General features: G+C 41.2%; 1 protein-coding gene across 2 annotated transcripts in view; it reads right to left on the reverse strand.

The window, feature by feature from the left end:
- rabep1 (rabaptin, RAB GTPase binding effector protein 1) overlaps window positions 1–17,407 on the reverse strand; it is a 28,518-nt gene extending 11,111 nt beyond the window's left edge. For both annotated transcript variants that reach the window (XM_061248672.1, XM_061248673.1), the window contains exons 1-13: window positions 17,256–17,407; window positions 8,308–8,439; window positions 7,786–7,989; window positions 6,876–7,036; window positions 6,160–6,279; window positions 5,885–6,020; window positions 5,568–5,746; window positions 4,932–5,042; window positions 4,071–4,532; window positions 2,331–2,435; window positions 1,728–1,844; window positions 1,099–1,197; window positions 531–671 (exon numbers count right to left, since the gene is read on the reverse strand). In XM_061248672.1, the coding sequence (XP_061104656.1) occupies window positions 531–671; window positions 1,099–1,197; window positions 1,728–1,844; window positions 2,331–2,435; window positions 4,071–4,532; window positions 4,932–5,042; window positions 5,568–5,746; window positions 5,885–6,020; window positions 6,160–6,279; window positions 6,876–7,036; window positions 7,786–7,989; window positions 8,308–8,439; window positions 17,256–17,301 (2,013 nt within the window). In that variant the 5' untranslated portion in view covers window positions 17,302–17,407. The remainder of the gene's footprint in view (window positions 1–530; window positions 672–1,098; window positions 1,198–1,727; window positions 1,845–2,330; window positions 2,436–4,070; window positions 4,533–4,931; window positions 5,043–5,567; window positions 5,747–5,884; window positions 6,021–6,159; window positions 6,280–6,875; window positions 7,037–7,785; window positions 7,990–8,307; window positions 8,440–17,255) is intronic.
- Between the last annotated feature and the right edge of the window lie 2,249 nt (window positions 17,408–19,656).

Below are 19,656 nucleotides of genomic sequence, written 5' to 3' on the forward strand. Positions count from 1 at the left end.
CTTCCTGACCTCTAATTGTGGACTACAGAGGCAAATAAATAAATGTTTGTCCCAAACATTATGGAGGGCACTGTACATATGGCTAAGCATTTGTCCCGGTTTAATTCATAAATGAAACGATACCACTGTATGTCCACCACAAATTCGTAGAGAAAAAATATGTTTTTCTGCTATAACATACTGTAGCTAGCAAGTTAACCGTCACTTCAGATGTCAGTCGTTGCTGCTAGTCAGATGTGTGTCAGATAAAGGTCAGAAGAGTCATGACGCTTCTCGAATTTACGGACTTCTTATGTTCTTGCATTCTAAGTAGTTATAAGAACACAAGTGCAAGAGTGTGCAATCTGAGACACAATCTGAGCGGCGTGCATCCTCATTTGACGTCAGTCAAATTGACTCCTCACTCTTCCCTGAAGGGAATCTGTTTCGTATACGAGATCTGCTTCACTCGTGTATACGTCATATCGCAGAAGCTAGCGCTGCTGTAACCTACGTTTCAGCTTGTCTTTAACACAGGCAAAGGGGCGTACCTGTACACTGGAGGGCATCTGGAAGTCCTCTTGTCGCTGCAGATGCAGATGCAGCCGGTGTTTCCCCTGCAAGCTCTCGTTGTCTCTCTGCAGTCGGCTCAGCTCATCGGCCACCTGCTCCCTGGACTGCAACAGCACTGCCTGAGAAGCCAAATGGCCAACAAGTCACAGAGACCCGCATCAACACCAATAAAGTCAACTTATTTTTCGGCCTCGCAAACCAGAAAAGCCGGCATAAGAGCAGGTTGGACTCGTCCGACTGAAAAGTAAATTCGTAGGTCGATTGGTCATTTATACAGTGTCTGTAATCATACATAAAAAGTGGTGAGACCAAAACACTATAATTCAGTCAAACCTTTTTCAGATTGAACTGCAGCTTGAAGACGCAGATATTACATTACATTACAGTTATTTAGTTGAGGCTTTTATCCAAAGCAACTTACAGTTGACTTACAGCTCCCCAAAGTCCCCTATCATATTTGTTACGGATTTTCATTGTTTTGTATAAAGCTAGCTAATTTAGCGAAGATGCTACATTTACAATGGCCTTTGGTAAATGAGTTCTCACCATCTGCTCCTGAGTGTTCCTCTTTGCTTGGCTGAAGGCCTGCTGGAGAGTGCTGAGCAGAGTCTCAGACTCCTGGACTTTCTGCATCAGAGTGGTCACCTGGAGGATGAGCCAGACAGCAGCGGGATTCAGATATCAGCAGCACGTCCAATTAAATTACTCTCTTACCAGTTACTGCGGCAACATGCTTCAAATAATGAGAGTCCAAGGCATTGTGATCACACTGTCAACTGTAAAAGTGTTTTAGTTGCTACAATGAAGGGGAAACCCATGCTAGAGTAACAGAGCTTAGATGACTGATTAACATCCTGAAGCTCTTTTGAAAATATTGATGAAATAAATCTTGAATGTTTAAACGAGTAACTTAACAAATCGCAGGATTAATTAAACTGCTGCGTTCACATAAATCTAAATAGGGCAGAACAAATGTAAATGAAAGCGATGCTGACAAATAATGTACTTTTAATATTGAAAAGGAATTTAGATATTGCTAGTAGCTTTGTCAGTTAGGATAAAACATTTCCCTATGGTGAAGAAAGTGCAAGACATTTTGTCAGTATGCACATTTCTTATTTGTCTGCAGCGTGTCTATATATACAAAGACAGAAAGCTGCACAGTCAAAACAGACCTTAGCAGTGGTTTCCTCATTGCCTTGTTTCACAGAGTCCTCCAGCTCCTGTTTCTCAGTAATGGTTCTCTCTAACTGATCATTGGCCTGTCGTAACATCACCTGCAGCTTCTTCACCTGAGAGAGGAGGACAGAAGGCGAATGTTTCACATACACAACCCACACGCTTAAATTCACTGTTGCATGGTTTAGATATGCATCATGCCTAGACAACAAGATGGTGGGGGAGACCATGCGGCACAGACCATAGGAAGGCCATAATCCCTGCCACAGCACTTTCTTCACAGTGAAATATTCCCCCACATTCTCCCCCGCCAATATTTACAAATAGATACTATAGACAGTTTCAGTATCAATCTGCAACCCTCTCTGCTTTCGCTCTTCGAATACTAGAAACAAATGCATGAGGAGGGTGAGCTGGGCTCCTTTTAAAAAAAGGAAGAGAAAGAGAGAAGTTGGTTCCCAGAAAACAGAATGGTTTCCACTTTTAAGCAAAAGAAAAAAGAACACTTTTTGTATAATAATATTATTTATACGAAGCAAAAATTGGCCTGTAATGCCATAGTGGAAACACTAGCCTATGAATGAAACAGTTGAGTTCACCTGATCGCGTGTCTCTGCCTCTTGGCCTTGGATGACCTGCAGCTGTTTCTCATAGTTGGAGCACATATCACAACGACGGCCCAACTTCCTCCCTGCATTCTTCACCTTGGTGACAAGAAAAAAAGATTCAATGTGCACAAACACCCACACAAGCAGACTTTTACTCTCAATGAATGATATTGAAATTATAATTCTCAATCAGTATTTGTTTTCCTATTTATATAGCATTTAACACACAAAGATTTTGAATAATCCTGTAAAAGCTGAAAATATAATGTACGGTCAGGTCCAGAATTATTGGCAAATATGCACAGAAAATGGTGCAAACTAAAAAATAATAGGTTTGCTTCATTTTCATGTATAAAGTGGTGTGCTTTACTATTGATTCAAACCAAGTCTTAAATTGAAAAAAATATATATACAGTATATTTGAACAATTATTAGCAGCCCTGGCAAAGAGAACACATTTGGAGGGTTTTGAAAATTCCTCCATGCAGAACTTTTCAGAAGTGTTCTTCAGTCAAATGCTTGGATCGTTTCTTATGATAGGTGACCTCGGCTAGCTAAATTATTTGCGCTAGACATTGCACTTACAACAATGCGCAAGCTAAAAGTAATTACTCCTAACTATCATTGTGGTAAGTTACAATCAGAAACTCATGATCTCATGACACTAGTAGATATCAGTTTAACATCAACCACACTTGAAATAATTAGTCTGTAATGTGTTTTCTGTGCATATCAATTAATATTATCACTGCAGTTGTTCATACCATCGGCACTTACCAGAGTAAAATGTTATTACTGCAAGCTCACTTCATGAGTGCGGAACAGCAGCAATTATTTAAATAGATTTTTTTGGGACTGGGAGGTCACATGACCCACTATCAGGTTCATGATTGGATAATTCACGAAAGTTGTCCATTCCAAGTTGCTGTTGATCAACGTTGCCAGAAACAGTTGCCCAAAATGTTGCCAGAAACCGTTGCTTCATATTGCATCACCATCATTTAGTGCCCCTGGACCACTGGCAGCAAAACATCTCCAAAACATCAATGACCCACATCTATATTTGACAGCAGGCATGAGGTGCTTCTCCGTATGCCTTCCTCTTTTTTCGGCAAACATGTCGATGGTGTGTGTAACCAAAATGCCCAATTTTGGCCTCATCTGACCATAGCACTATCTTCTATTCAAAATTCCAATTAGGTTTGGCAAATACCAGATGCTTGGTTTTGTTTATTGTGCTCAGAAAGGGCTGTATTTGTGCTACCCTTCCAAAGAGTTCTTTTTTAGACTTGGTGACCCTAAGACACAACCAATCTGCAATTCTTAAAATGCGATCATTGGGTTTTTTATGGCCTCCCACATCATCTTCCTCACTGTCCACGGGGACAATGTTCACTTGCATTCTCTTCCTGGCAAGTAAGTTGTATATTTAACTGCTTATTTATTTTATGTACCCATTAGCAGACCTTTCACCATCAATTTCTTTTACAGTCAATGACCATCTGTCTCTTCTGAATTGACAGTTCTTTGGCTTTTCCCATGCTGATGGTTGACAATGGGATTTTGCATGCTTGTTACCTCATTTTTACACTCTAGTGAAACAGAAAGTGATGGAATGACAATATATTTCCTTTAGACTAAATACATGAAGTCATTTTGTATTGTTACAGTACACTGAACTGCATGTTCATGTATGAAAGCTGCTTTACAAATAAAGTGTATTATTATTACCTCTTGCTGCAGCAGGTTCCACTCACACTCACTGACCAGCCTGTACCCGGAGGGAGGCAGGTAGGCCGAGTCAGGGGCCTGGGAGATGCTGGAGAGCAAGGAGGCGGTCTCCTCCTGCTCGGGGGTCATGGCCTTGATGGCCTTCTCCTGGTCCTTGGTGAGGAGGAAGTGGCCCGTGGAGAGCGGGATGGAGCTGATGGAGGCCGTGTCCAAGTTCTCCGGGCCCCCGCACTCCGCCCCCACCAGCGGCCCGAAGTCGGACTCGTCCAGGTTGCTGGCCGACTTGGCCTTGTGGTTGTAGCCCAGGCCGCGGGGCTGCAGCAGGCCCCCAGAGGAGCCCAGGCTGTCCGTGGACTGCACCCTGCGGAGTCCGTCCTTGTAGAGATCCGAGCCCTCCGGCCCGCTGGCCAGGTCGGCGTCCAGGGAGTGCATGGAGCTGTGCATGCTGTGGTTTGTGTGGCCCTAAGGGACAGGCGAGAAGAGGAGGGCTTTCTATGATGCACTGTCCACCAATACGGAGCCTCTGCGGGAGCTCCTGTAGGGCACTGGTCATCACTCCTGGTCCTGCCGTTGCTACTCAGCACTTAATTGATCAATTACAGTTAGCTCATCAGACATATTGGGTCTGAATTCGTTAGTGATATTAAGGCCAAAAACAAAAAACAAAAAAAAACACAGCCTGCAGCTCTCCAGGACCAGGACCGAGGACCACTGCTGGAGGGCTTCCCATTCATGACCTTATGACTTTACACTGCATCTCGCCAAACTTTACTATGAACCCTACAACGTATCATCAAATAAAAATTGGAACACAGAGATTATAGTAAAGCTCTCATAGCCTAGAGTAGGTCATAGCTTTACCTCATCGGTAGACAGGCCCAGGAGCGAGTCTTCGGCAGGCTCCCCCTGTTCGGTGCTGTCATCCTCCTTCAGCTCTTTGGCCAGGCTGATTCGCTGCTTCTCATCCTCCTCCTACGTTTAAGAATGCACACTACTGACAGAGCTCCCAACATGGCAGCCGTAATCATCAATCATGTGCGAATAACGACAGAGCTGTAGAGGGGGCCATTTGACAAAGTCTCATTTGTCAAATTTAAACCTCCCTCGCATCCCAATACGTGGCTACTTATTCAGTCTGAGCACAATGTGCACAACATGCAACCTAATGGCATTTTATTAATACATTTGCATAAAAGAAAATGTAATAAACCCATTTCCTCGAGAGGTGGTTAATTAAGGTCCATAAATTTCAATAAACATTACATTTGGGGAAACAAACAAAATCATGTTTAATGGGTGTTCGGAAAACAGTTCCACATTAGAATTTCCTGATACACGATTCATGTGCCATTATGTCGAACAGCTTTAGCCTTTAATTAACCGGGCAGTGTAATTTGGAAGAACGCTAATGGGCTCCTGGTGTGGATGGACGCATAGGGACGCACAGCGTCGGAATGTGAGGACATGGCGGGGGGGTGGGAGGAAGGCACGCGCTACCTGGTCCCTCTTCTTCATCTCCTCCACCTGACGGAGCTGCTCTGAGGACAGCACGCTCTCGATCCTCTGCATGTCCCTCATCAGCAGCCTCTGTGACTCCAGGAACTGGTCGTTGGCCCTCTGCCAGGTGTGCTTCAGCTGGTTGTGCTGCTGCCGCTCCAGCTCCAGCAGGTGGCACACTGGGAGAGGGCAAGTCCCGGACAATTCACACCACAACCTACTGCCCACAACCACATGTTCTTCACCACCATTTTCCACTCAAAAAAACCCAAAACGATACAAAGACTTTAAGGAATGTGGCGTCAAAGTCGGCTCACCCTCGTGTAGTTCTTTGCGCAGCTTCTCTGCATCTTCCTGAAGAACGGACTTCTGGGTATTGAGGACAGCCACGTACATTTCCAGGTCAGTGCGGCAGGACTTTTCTGCCTCTAGGACGTGATTGAGCTCCTTCACCTGGAAAATAAACGCATCGCATTAACCAGCCTGAATGCTCACTCGACTTCAGAATCAGCAAAATAGGCAAAGAAATTGATAAAAACGCTCAATAGCTTTGGCCTCTGCTCAGGAATACCAAATACCAAAAAATACCGACCTTGGATGCCTCCAGTTCTTTCACCCGGTCTTCAGCAACGGTCAGCTTGCTTTTCAGCGCTGCAATTTCATGCTCCATTGGCATCACCACTGACCGGAGCTTTTCTGCATCCTCCTGAGCCTGGGGGAACAATTATAACCACAGCCATTTTGTTTCTATGCAAAAATAGCAGAGTCTACAGATAACCTCAGCCAAAAGGGGGATAGGGTGAGCAACCCAATTCCATTAATTAAAGATAAACAAACACTGATTCTTGATGTAAATGTAGTCATCCAAAATCCAAGTAGAAAATATTAAATTGTTTAAATAAGTCAAACTGTCTCACCTCATTGGCAACATTTTGTCTTACTTAGCAAAAAAAAGTCATATAAGTAAGAGTTTAAGTGTAAACATAAGACTAACTTTTTTTGTAGGGCTCTCTTTTGGTGATGAATTACTTAATGACGGTTACATCATCATGAACTACGCAGTGCTGCCTACGCGTTTATTTTATTCATATGGGAGTGGCCTGCCATATTTTATCCTGATATTAATAAAATATCTCAGGGCCTTAGCAATTGCGGGGGGGGGGGGGTTCTACAAAACAAGGGGAAGTTTGTCTGGTGACAATGAGCCAGTTTCCCTCCCACTTCCCTAACTGTCCGTGACCAACAATGCTGACTAACAGACTCAGCGAAAGGCCAAACGGCAGTCAAACGCTTGGGGGACCCCCACACCTTCTTCATGTCGTTCTCCAGGTTCTCCTCCTCCTGGCCCTCGGAGAGGCGACGCCTCAAGTCGGCCATCTCCCTCTCCACGGCCTCACGGTACTGGCCCCACTGCGCCCGCTCCTGCTCCAGCCGCTGGTGAAACTGCACCTCGTACTCCCGCACGGTGTCTGAGGGGGAAGAAGGGCCGGGGAAGAAGGGGGGTTACTGTCACACATTCTACGGACCTACCCGACACTCTCATACTCCCACACTTTCCCGACATGGGTCAAATACGTCATTCTTTTGGATTTCTGTGCAAAAACTTTTCTGTGCTCATTCGATCGGTGCCTGGTGCAACCAAGAGGAATAGAAGGTGGAGCACTTTTTGAGAGTATTTCATAGGCTCCAATACACCAGCTCAGTAAAGCATAGAAAAGTATTTGAAACAAAACAATTACGTATTTGACCCAGGTCTGACTCATTCCAGCTTCTCTACTTATTAACTACAGAAGGCTTGGTTTGGTTACAGATTCCAAAGCTATATTGCCGTACAATATGTTCAGCACAGGACTGTCCTTGGTCACACCCCTGAATGAGGTTTGAGAAGATGAGTGAAATTGCAATATTTCAGCTTTAGCAATAATAAAGAAATTTCTGCAAACAGATTAAAAAATATGGAAATGGATTCTTTCATGGGTGAACGTTTCTTTCTTTGTGAATTAAAATAAAAGCAGATTAAAGCACAAAATCCAAAAATTGGAAGAGTGAGACTCCTTAAGCTGAGGCTGACTTACACTCAAATGAAGTACAGGCAGAATGATGTTTCTGTGTTTTATCTCGCAAATATGGCCTGTGTCATTTTCCAGCCGACCAAAAGGTCTTTCCTGCTGTGCTGATATGTACGAGAGCCAAAGAGGGGAGAGGGGGGTTGTTGTACCTTTCATGATGGCCTGTAGTGAGGCCACCTCCTCCTGCCACTGGCCCTTCACCTGGTCAATGGCTTCCTGTTTGGTGCTCTCCGAAACCATGGCCACTGCCTTGATGGTCTCCATTTCCCCTTGGGCGGCTGTGAGCTGGGCCTGGACCAGGCTCAGCTCCGACTGGACAGACTCCAAAGTGGCGCCCTGCCGCTTCAGCTCCTCTGGGCACAGAAGGGCCAGAGAAGAATGAGTGACAGTGAAGACCAGGGAAGGAGAACCAATAGAAGTGCTGCGAAGCCACCACTAGTGGAATGGAGTGAAGAGGTCTTGTCTTTAACAGCTCAATGCTAGCATGCTAAAATATAGCAATTTTCAAATGGAGGAACCATGAAATAGAAATGCCTGCCTGTCAGAAGATTATTCATGTGGGAAAGCTAAATATAGAGGGAGGACAGTAAGTAGCCAACCTTTCAGTTGGCGTTTTATGAGTATGGTGGCAGACAACAGGGGTGATGAAGAGTTTGAAGACCAGCCCTCACCTTCTTTTGACATATAGAGCTCCTTGAATTTAGCCCGCTTTTGGTTAAACTCCATCTCCATCTGTTGCTTGAACTTTGTGAAGTCAGCTCGCTCCTGGTCAGACATAGACAAGGGCTGTTGCAGTCCCCCTGCTGGAGAGGGAAGAGGCCAAGTCAAAAAGTGCCCCTCCGCTACAAATCAACCGTCCCACAACCACCAGGACAGACCACTGCCGGCCATAAACATTACAGACCACCATTTGTCCCTTGGCCTAAGCGACCATCTGTAGGAAAATCTGCCGAGGGAAGATGCAAAGAAGTCTGAATAATGAACGACTTTGTGAGGACAAACAGAAGGGCGGACGGCAAGTACTGACGTCTTGTTTACTTCAGAACAGAAGCCTTTTGGGGTTGATTAATAAATCAACGAAGGCACAGATTTATTAGATGTTGTCGACACTGTTTTTCTTCCTTTGGCTGACTGCACCTGAAAACATTATCAATAATTCCGACGTACCCCCGGAGACCTCATCTTCAGATCACATAAATCAAGAGCTTCGTAATCTGCAGATTAGCGGAATGCTAATTTGAAATTCAAAGGATGCCAGCGTAGTTGAATGGAACTGTTAGGCACGCTTTAACACCAGTCACAAGGGCAGAAACTGCACATAGCTCTATGCAGCGCCTGTTGCCAGCCACACCACTGAATTTGTAACTGGGATTTTACATCTAGCCTTTTGTCAGGGAAGTAGCTTATATCAAAGAATCAAAGGCAAAAATAAATTGTCAGTCAATGTGTAGATCTAATAAAATAATATTTTGTTATAATAATAATATCACAAAATATTTTGGTGAGGGCAGACAAGAGGCCTTTAACAGTGAAACACTGTGGAAACAGAAATGACTGTGTAAAATCGATGCTTGCTTAAAGGTACGTTTGTTGGTGTTTGTTGCTGTAATTCCTGAAGCGGCGTCATCTGCAGTGCAGGTTCCCCCTCAATGGAAACCCCCATTTCTCAAGTTCCTCAAAATGAAGGTAAACAGCGTGTGAACACCTCTCCAGTTCCCTCACTTGCAGCACTGTGTGACAAAAATAGCACTCTTATTGTTTCCACTCTACCCATGTGCAATCAGGGGTATTGCAAAACCTGGACACTGGGTATCATCGTGAATTATATGTCATTTGGCTGACGCTTTTATCCAAAGCAACTTAAAGTAATTTAGACTAAGCAGGAGACAATCCTCCCCTGGAGCAATGCAGGGTTAAGGGCCTTGTTCAAGGGCCCAACGGCTGTGTGGATCTTATTGTGGCTACACCAGGGATCAAACCTTCCCCAGTCATGTACCTTCCCCGTAAATTAAAAGCATTTTGCAAGTTTTTCTGCTGTACAGAATTTTTTTATTTTATTTGTTTTTTATAAATAAATAAATAATGTGAAATTAAGAATTTTTGTGTATCGTTTATTCCCCAACTGGATACCCAGGGTGTGCTTTTCAGATATATCATAATATTCCTTACATTTTCCTTCAAAGGTCCATGAATTAAGTCATAACAATAATGTGAAATGTTAAAATGTAATTTAACATACGTGAAATATACAGTGGTACTATATTACCGTAATGGCTACTGTACAGTAACCTTGAATTCCTTGACTATCACTGGCATGCCAGTACCAGAAGACAAAGATTGAAGCCTAGATACTGACAGCTTTCTTATACCTGCACTAAGGAAGCAATTAGGTACATGTGACTAATCAGGAATAGCTGAGAAGCCAAGTGTCCAATTACTTTTGGTCCCCAAGACCATGTATAAAAAGTACTGCCATTTTACTGCCAGTATCGACAGGGCGATGCCCAATTTTGCTCTAGCGTCACCCGGTGATGGGGAGGTCTCAGTGCGCCAGGATTCGGGCATCTCAACGCTCACTAGCAACTCCCACTGGTTGACTGGGTACCCAATGTCAACTTATGAAGACTGTATAACAAATGATTTCAACATGCTTCCTATTCCTAACTATTATTAAGCAGACAGAGCCGTAGAGCCGTTGTTCCTCAAACCTGGTCCTGGAGTACCCCTCTCTATGCTAGTTTCTGTTCTGGCTCATCTTGTGTTTAATTCACGTGACTGAATGAGTGATCCTGAAACACGTTCACATACTGTAGGTTTGGCTTTGATTTACCATTTGCTTTGACCTTGAACTCATTTTCCACACATGGTTTAGGCTCAGGTGTACACATTCAGAATTTAAGACTTCACTGATTTCAGCTGTAGGTCTATTAATTAATGAATTATTACAAAACGCAACCTCTCTAAAAATCAATTGTTTACAACAGAAAGTGAAAGCAGTGGTCAAAAAACTGGCTGAATGTCCTTAAATTAATATAGAATATGAATTTGTTCCCACATTAGACCTTAGGAGTCCCTAATTATAAACAATTAACAGCTCTTGATGCTTCAGTAATTGCAATGAACAAAAACCAGCATACACAGTGGTAAATCCAGGACCAGGGTTAAGTGCCGGCCACTGGTCTAGAGAGATTTACTCTGTATAGCTTTGCTCATTCGTTAAAAATAAATATGAAAAAAAAAAGGTTTCAATTGAACGTTTGAGCATAAGAATGAATAAATTAGATGCACATGCATTGGCCATAATCATCAGGCCGAAACAAGTTCCTTTTCTGCTATTATCGGGCAATACTAGAGTCTCTTATTGGTCTCAATACCTTTCCAAAGGTGCTAGCCAACCACTTAATTTGTTTTACTTCAACCAGTGTGCTTTGCCTGTTTTTATGTGCCAGTGACTTTGTGTTTTGCCCAAGTTTGTGTAGTTTTGGAGTGCAGTTTTGGATTAAATACATGTTCATTCATTCATTTATTTCAAAACCAGGGCTAGACAAATAATGAAACCAAATTAGCCACATATAATTTCTTTCAAATGACTGAGTTTGACAAATGCTGGTAATAAGGTCCCCCTGACAGGAGTTAATGTTTAAAAACTCATATGAATACAAGTCTGGTTGGTTCTCATACATTAAACAAAACAACAGAGGTTATGGTTTTGATGAGCAGGAAAAGCTACATCCCCCTCTTTGCTGCCGTCCTTATTTCTGCTCAAAGAAATGAAATAAATAACTTATGTTGTTGCACGACACCTTCCAAAAAACAAAAAGTAGTAATCACTGACATTGTCCATTATATAAAAGAAGAAAGAGCACAGTTTTTCACCCACACCACTCCACTAGCAATACATCAATATATTTGCGTAAAATGTATGGATAGCACTTACATCATGTATGTAAAAAAATCTCTCGGTATCCGCACTGGTATATATGACAGCAGAAACCAAGAGGTCACACTTCTATTCTACATGCCCAAACTCAGTAACAGATCATGTCACATATATCATATCATATCATAACAATCAGCAGCAATGTGTTGTCATGCCTTATCTTAGAATTGTGGAAAATGGCAAGGATTACAATGAATCCATTTAGGCCTGTATGGGGTTTTTTTTCTCGGGTACTGCTGGTAATATGGAACACCACAGAGGGTTTCTACCTGAACCTTTTGGAAACACAGGATCTTTATGCATTAGACATAAAGGTTATGTAGGCTACAAAATACAACAGGTCCCACAAGGAAGACTCTATAGACTTGAAAAAGAAATAAAATGGAAATGGTATGGGATTTTCCGATCAGGACTGATCACTGAAAAAAACCTGAAACCTGAAAAAAAAAAAAAAAAACAGAAACTCAGTTCCTCTACAACACAAGCAAATCTAGTCCTTCGCCCCCCTTAAAAGGGACATTCCAGATACGGTTCTTCACAAAAGATTTCACAAAGACATTGCTAGATCAATACCGACACCAGCAACACTACAGAAGCATACACACCCACATACACACATTCACTCACGCACACACATTGTGCTTGTACACATACCACACTACTAATCGCAGAACATTCCCAGAGAATTCCCACGACCCTATGCATTTGTGAACATACCGAAAACAAAAAGCTAGAACAAACGAGCCAAAAAAAACCCCAAAAAAACTTATGGATGAAAAATCGGTCTACTGAAAATACAATTTCTTATGCTCCTTTACAGCATAAAATCGGTAGCACTCAAAGGATAATATAGCAAAGACGACTAATGGATATTGATCTGCCAACGGTGAGTGCTCAGCGCATTGGGACACACTTTCAATCATTCAGCTTATTCATGAGTAAGCCCAACTTCATTTCATTACAATGCCAAGGCAAAAGCAGGTCACCATCGCATCCCTACCTATCAACACCCATTCAACCCAATGAACTTCACCCTTTATGAGCAATTTAGCATACTGAGGAATAAAGGCTATTATATTATCTTTGAATTGATACAAACATCTATCTTTGTATCTGTACTTATAGATTTAATTGGTTAATGAGTTAAGTATCCAGCTTGTGTGATCCTGTTAAGTGAAGCCGGCCATGAGAGGCCATGAATGTTTCCTCACCATATTCAGTCACAATAAACCTTGAATTTTCAGACCCCAGCCAATCGTCCAATGCTTTCTGCAGCCATTAGAAAAGAAAACCTAGCCCATCTGCTCTAACCGTTATCAACCTAAATTACACAAACACCCAAGCCAATGTAGTCTTACCTGGCTTCAGAAACACTCTGATCTCATTAACACTATCACCAAAAGTTTGAGAGTAGGTTACGCAAGTACCCATCAGGCTGTCCATCTGTGTCCATCGCTCAATTTGCCTTGACAACAGTGAAAATATCCTATTTTAGCTACACTGACATCAGCTAAGAGTGGCAGTCGTATAAATTCTACCAAGTGTTGCTCATTGGCTCTCTCAGTGTTAACCATTTACTTTCTTAGCCAAAAAAAGCAAGTCGGTACGGTATCAGTTTTGTCTGGTCTGGGACAAAAAAAAAATCCATATTCCAAAAGAGATCATAACTCCATGTTCATAACATTGCATGGAAAGATTTGGAGAACTGGAAAATGTGATATCAAATCTAAAGATTGAAGCTAACATAAATAGCCTAAACATTAATACAAAAATGCATGAAATACGCTTGTTTAAAATTAGCCTGCTTTCCTCTGATGTTTTAATAGTCCTCAAATGTTTCCTAGGAATGATAATAACTCTGGTACACATACAAAGGAGGAACATGCAGTACAGTCTACAAAGAATCCAAACATTTCATTTTCGATCCTGGCAGGCTATGCAGTGTGGACTGTGGAGTACGGCTTTGTAGCAACAGCACTACTGAGCTATTTAGCATTTATGGAGTAAACCGTTTCATTGGTCGCATAGTTTGAACAGATTCTCCTTTTCTTTTCTTTTCTATGCTGTGTACATTAATATTAACACACAATGCCTATTGTACTGTCACTACAATTGATCTGTGTTTGTTTGCCACTTATCGGTCTTAAAAGGATTAGATTATGTAGTCCTATATTTCCACATTCTAAACTATCCCCGCAAATTAGCTGCCCAAGCAGCACACTGTAGCGAAAGACATTTCTTAACATGAAACTGCATGCGCCACGCAACAGTACACTCAAAGATGGTGACAAACAATATAGATATAAATAGAAGTGCATGCCTTATCTATTAATAATATTAAACATGGAGCAGATTTATGCAATGGAAAAGTTACTTGGCTCGCCAGAAAAGTATATCGGTTAAAATCCTTGCTAAGATCCCGAATACAAACTCCACTGCATTGGAACAGCATCATTAAGGACCAAACTGTAAACTTAGTTGGTAGCTAATACGTGCTCTCAAGAGGCTACCCTGGATTAAGCAAATGCAGTGTTGGAGAAAAATCTTCATAAATATCCACAAGACTGTGGGAGCTTAATCTTTGTCTAACATGCATTTAATCTTCCACTGATATATACAATTGTTGTTGAAGTGCTTGCTATAGTTAAAAAGTTATTGTAGAATATATTTACATTATTGGCCTATGGGTTCTTGAGGACATCTGGCCCAGCAGTCTCAAAGAACCTTAAACAGTGCCCACCATAATGTTTGGAACAAAAACCCGTCATTAATTTATTTGCGTCTGTTGTCCACAATTTTAATAAAGAAAGGTTGTCATGGTTAAAGTGCACATTGTCAGATTTTAATAAAGGGCATTTTTATACATTTTGGTTTCACAGAGTAGAAATTACAGCAGTGTTTATACATAGTCCCCCCCATTTCAAGGCACCTTAATGTCTGGGACACAGCAATGTTATGTAAATGAAAGTAGTCATGTTTAGTATTGTGTTGCATATCCTTTGCATGCAATGACCGCTTGAAGTCTGTGATTCATGGACATCGCCAGCTGCTGGGTGTCTTCTCAGGTGATGCTCTGCCAGACCTGTGTTGCAGCCATCTTTAGCTCATGCTTGTTTCACAATTCATTTTGCTACTACCATCAGCAGTTATATCATCAATGAAGATTTTGAGCCAGTACCTTACAGCCATACATGCCCAGGCCATAACATCCCCACCACCCTGTTTCACAGATGAGGTGGTCTGCTTGGAATCATGGGCAGTTCCTTCTCTCCTCCATACTTTGCCCTTGCCATCATTCTGGTATAAGTTCATCATCTTCTCATCTGTCCACAAGACCTTTTTCCAGAACAGAGGTTGCTCTTTTAAGTACTTCTTGGCAAACTATAACCTGTTTTAACCTGGCCATCCTGTTTTTGTGGCTAATCAGTGGTTTGCATCTTGCAGTGTAGCCTCTGTTGATGAAGTCTTCTGCAGACAGTGGTCATTGACAAATCCACAGCTGACTCCTGAAGAGTGTTTCTGATCTGTCTGACCGGTGTTTTTGTTTTTTATTTATTACGGAAAGAATACTTCTGTCATTAGCTATGGAGGTCTTCTTGGCCTGCCAATCCCTTTGCTATTAGTAAGCTCACCAGTGCTCTTTCTGCTTAATTATGTTCCACACAGTTGATTTTGGTAAGCCTAAAGTTTGGCCGATGTCTCTAACTGTTTTAATCTTGTTTCTCAGTCACATCATGGCTTCCTTGACTTCCATTGGCATAACTTTGGTCCTCATGTTGATAACCAGCAATACAGTAGTTTCCAAAGCCGATCAAAAGACTAGAGGAAAGACTATGTGATGAGAGCTCACTTATACCTGCATTAAGGAGGCAATTAAACACATCTAAGCAAATACCAACACCTGTGAAGCCATGTGTCCATGTGCCCTGAAATGGGGGGACTATGTATAAACACAGCTGTAATTTCTACATGGTGAAACCAAAATGTGTGCACTTTAACCACATGTCAATTGTGTGACCCCAAAATCTAAAATTGTGGCAAATCAAATATAAATGTAATGGGTCCCAAACATTATGGAGGGCACTGTATATCCAAGTTGTTAAATTTATTATGATATAAACAGCATGACAACTAGCATAATTATCCTTAACAGTTGCATATCAGTTTTTATGACTAATTTCATTAAGTGGCATAAATGCAAAGAAATTCTTTACAGATTTGCTAAAATTGTATTAGAACATAGTTCTATAAACTATTCAACCTAACTATTCAACAGTCTCCAGGACGAGGCTTGATAACATTAAACAATCATGATTATTTTCATTAATTGTTCAATGTCAGAAAGATAAAGTTTAGTATTCTATAAATGATTAAAATTACATTTAATCAAGGGCTAAACAGTCTGATGTATGCACAACATAGCTTTAAAAATAACGAGAAGAGTAACATTAACCAGCAGTTAAATGGAAGCGCCATCATTATTTGTTATTTCAGCAGCTAAGGCAACAAAATATGAACTACGATATATGATAGTAATTAGCTACCAAATGATGACGTGTGAGATATGTTCTGTTTATTTTATAAGAATGGCATGATAATCTGGGTCGGCCTGATGTTAGTGACAACCCTGAACTTTGCTAACTATTATAGCTAATAGCTATTTAACTACGTATCAACCTCACTAATGATATACTACAACTACGTCTTTTAAATGTATCTGGTTATTTAACGTTAAAAGAATTAATGTGACAATAGTTTGATCCGTTGAGACTGACAGGACCAAATGCACACATAAAACGAACAGGCTGAATATATTGTGTTTCAGCAGTAGCAACGATAGGTTTTCAATAAACAATGCTTTGGTCGTCCTCCCATCAGATTTGACAGGAGTTTCAACAATAAAAACGACCTACGGCTAGCCAATTAGCTACCCAATTCGAGCGCCTCTTTTACTCGGCGTATTGTATTACAAGTTGCATTAGCAACTACTTTCAGCTAAAGTTTATCGTTAGCTACCCCTGCTAGCATATTGCCCTATTGGGATTATCTGGCATGCATCCAAGAAGCTAGTTATCTTGCTACCATGTAAAATGTAACAAATTATAGCAAGTCTTTTGCTATCCTAGCTATGATGCCTATAGCTAACGTTGCCTAGCGAGTTGGCTTGGTGAACGTGTATGCGTCGAAACCAGCATCAGTAGCGAGCAAATTCGTTGAAAACACAAAGCTGATAGCTATATACACATCTAACGTTAGTTTAGAGCTGCTTGCATTGTCTACCACACAGCCTGCTGTCAAAGTACGACTGTCCAACAATGACAGCTCAGCGCCGGCTATGCATGTCTCGCAAGCCCTTAGCTTGATGGCCATAGCATGCAATTCTGTTTGTTGATGTTTTGCAGAGCGGATAAACTCTCCATCACAGCAGCGGCCTATGCAACTAATTTTACTCCTAAATTGCCTTTTTACATACAATATGCCCAAATGCATCTTTTGCGATTAGCAAAAATGAAGCCGCTGAAGTTAGCTTGCTAGCTAACCTCTATAGAGCGCGACGGTTGAAGAGCTGTAGGCCGGGCGACAGTAGCAGGGTGAGCCCGTGGCTGCACAGGCCGCTGGCCTTCAATTACATGCTCAAGGCGTACAAACGGAAACCTCTGAAAACAGAGGAGTCATTACCGTCATGCTGAGGCGGCAGGGCGGATCCCGAGGCCTGCTCGGCCATGGTTTCCCGGGGGTGGGTTGCAATAACCGGCTCAGTGGAAGAACGCTAGGAGTGTCCAAGGAAAAGGAGCTGCAGCAGGGAGAAACAGATACCAACGTCATTGGAGAACCAGTCCTCACTGCGCATGTGCGCTTAGAGTTGAACGACGATCAGACCAACATACGGTACGCTGCCAAGACAGTACAATAACAACAATACATTATAAATGACAACAATCACAGAATCATTATTTGTAAAAAATGAAAAATAAAAATTGTAGTAGTAGTATGTATGTATGTATATTCAGTGGGCTCCAGAATTATTGGCACCCTTAATAAATATGGACAAAAAGTGCCGTGAATTATTGACATAAGCTTTATTTTCCAACATAAGTAAAGTACTGTGCTTAATTAATTAATTAATTAATTGATTCAATGGAATCAACAAAAGTCTTACATTTTTTAAATAAATAAAAATATTTCTGCAAAAAACAATTATTGGCACCCCTGGTTTAATACTTTGTGCAAGCAGCCCTGGCAAAGATGACAGTCATGAGTCTTTTCCTATCATATATGATACGTTTAGAGATCACATTTGGATAGATTTTTTACCATTCCTCCATGCAGAACTTTCCTGAATCAATTACATCGTTGGGTTTGGGATTTAAGTCTGGAGACTGAGATGGCCATTGCAGAACATGGATGATGTTTTTATTTAACCATTTCTGTGTGGATTTTGATGTATGTTTGGAGTCATTGTTCTGCTGCAAAATTATTTTATGGTTCTCTTTTGAGAGTTGGTGACCCAAAGATAAAGCCAATCTCTGCAATTCTTAAAGGTACAATAGGTAATTCTGGACTTCTAATGGTCAAGAGAGGAATTGCAGCAACGAACACCCTCGAACACTGTTTATCCCTCCCCCTCCTCTGTGAACAGCAACCCCACTAATTCAGTACAGACAGAAAACCAATGTTAACTCCACAGAGATAGCAGAACCAATGAAGACAGTGACCAAGTCAGGGAGGGTTGGCAGCTGGAGTTCTTTAAATAGGGCTGGAAGGAAATGAGTCGGCTGAAGCAATGAGCTCTTTTAGAGGTTTTGCGCATAATGAAACCTGAAACAGCATTCCATCTGCATCTCTCTTTGGACTCTTAAACCACTCGCAACTGCACTTTGAGGTCTTGGGGGCCGATCTAATAAGGCAATCCAATGGTGATGTTCATCTAAAGGTATGGTGCATACTTGTTAAATGGTAAGAAACTTGCACTGTTACGTTGCAAAATATTGTTTTATAGTTGAATAACTGACGACTGGCCACATGATAAAATGCTTAGTTCTGTGTGATAGTGTACAGTACTCTTATTTTACGCGATACGAAAATTTTAGTCGATACAACATTTCACTGTATTCTTATTCTTATAAATGAATTGTACATAACATGTACAAATTTGTTATTGCACCTTGCTTTTAACACCTCCTAATTAAGCAAATAAGTTCATTTGAAACATCCTTAACATCCACATTAACATATTTGTTAAGCACTTCTCTCAGACACAAAGTTATCCACATAATTGTATCTCTAAATATACATGAAAATATGAAACAAATACATATATTGGGAAAAATACAATAATATAACGATACTGATGTGAATAGTTGTTTAAGAACAGGAAACCAATTGTGTCATAGATTAAAATAAATTTGATTATGGGTCAAAGTATTTAGAAAGTGCTGATATTTCAATGCTCACTACAAATAGTACTTCATTCCTGGTGTGTTGGAGTGCTGAGATCTGGATAATAATCTTGACAATATAATCTGTGAGAAATATGTAGGGGGCAAAACCATGTAGGGCTTTCTAGGTGAGGAGAAAGACATTGAAGTTCACTATATATTATCGAGTTTAATATTAATCATACCGACCGAATGGCTAATTCTGAAAAAGAAGAATCTATCTTGATTTCCAAGTAGCCTATTTGGTTGAAACATTCATTTACTTTTCACATTTGCGGATGGTATTATTTGATGTAGGCCTAATCCTTCGATGGCAACGCTTATCCTTAAAAACACAGACGTATTATGCAGCAGGATGTGGCACATTTTTTGTGTGTCCAGAAAAATTTGTGCAGCTGGGGAGGATGTTGTGCAAGTGCTCGATAAAGCATGGTCATGCAAAAAAAAGGTCTGTTTTAAGAGATTGATGTAAAGGTTGAATGCATGCAGGCCCCGGGGGGCCTTTTTTTATTTTTCAAGAGGTCTTTACAGAATTAGCTGTATGTGTAAGCAGATTACTTTAATTGCTTGTTTTTGAGTTTTGTTCAACCTTTGCTCACTTAAGTTAGATTAGTTTTATTTCACCATTTTGCAAAATCTAT

Source organism: Conger conger, chromosome 7 (genome assembly GCF_963514075.1).
Source record: "Conger conger chromosome 7, fConCon1.1, whole genome shotgun sequence".
Lineage (NCBI taxonomy): Eukaryota > Metazoa > Chordata > Actinopteri > Anguilliformes > Congridae > Conger > Conger conger.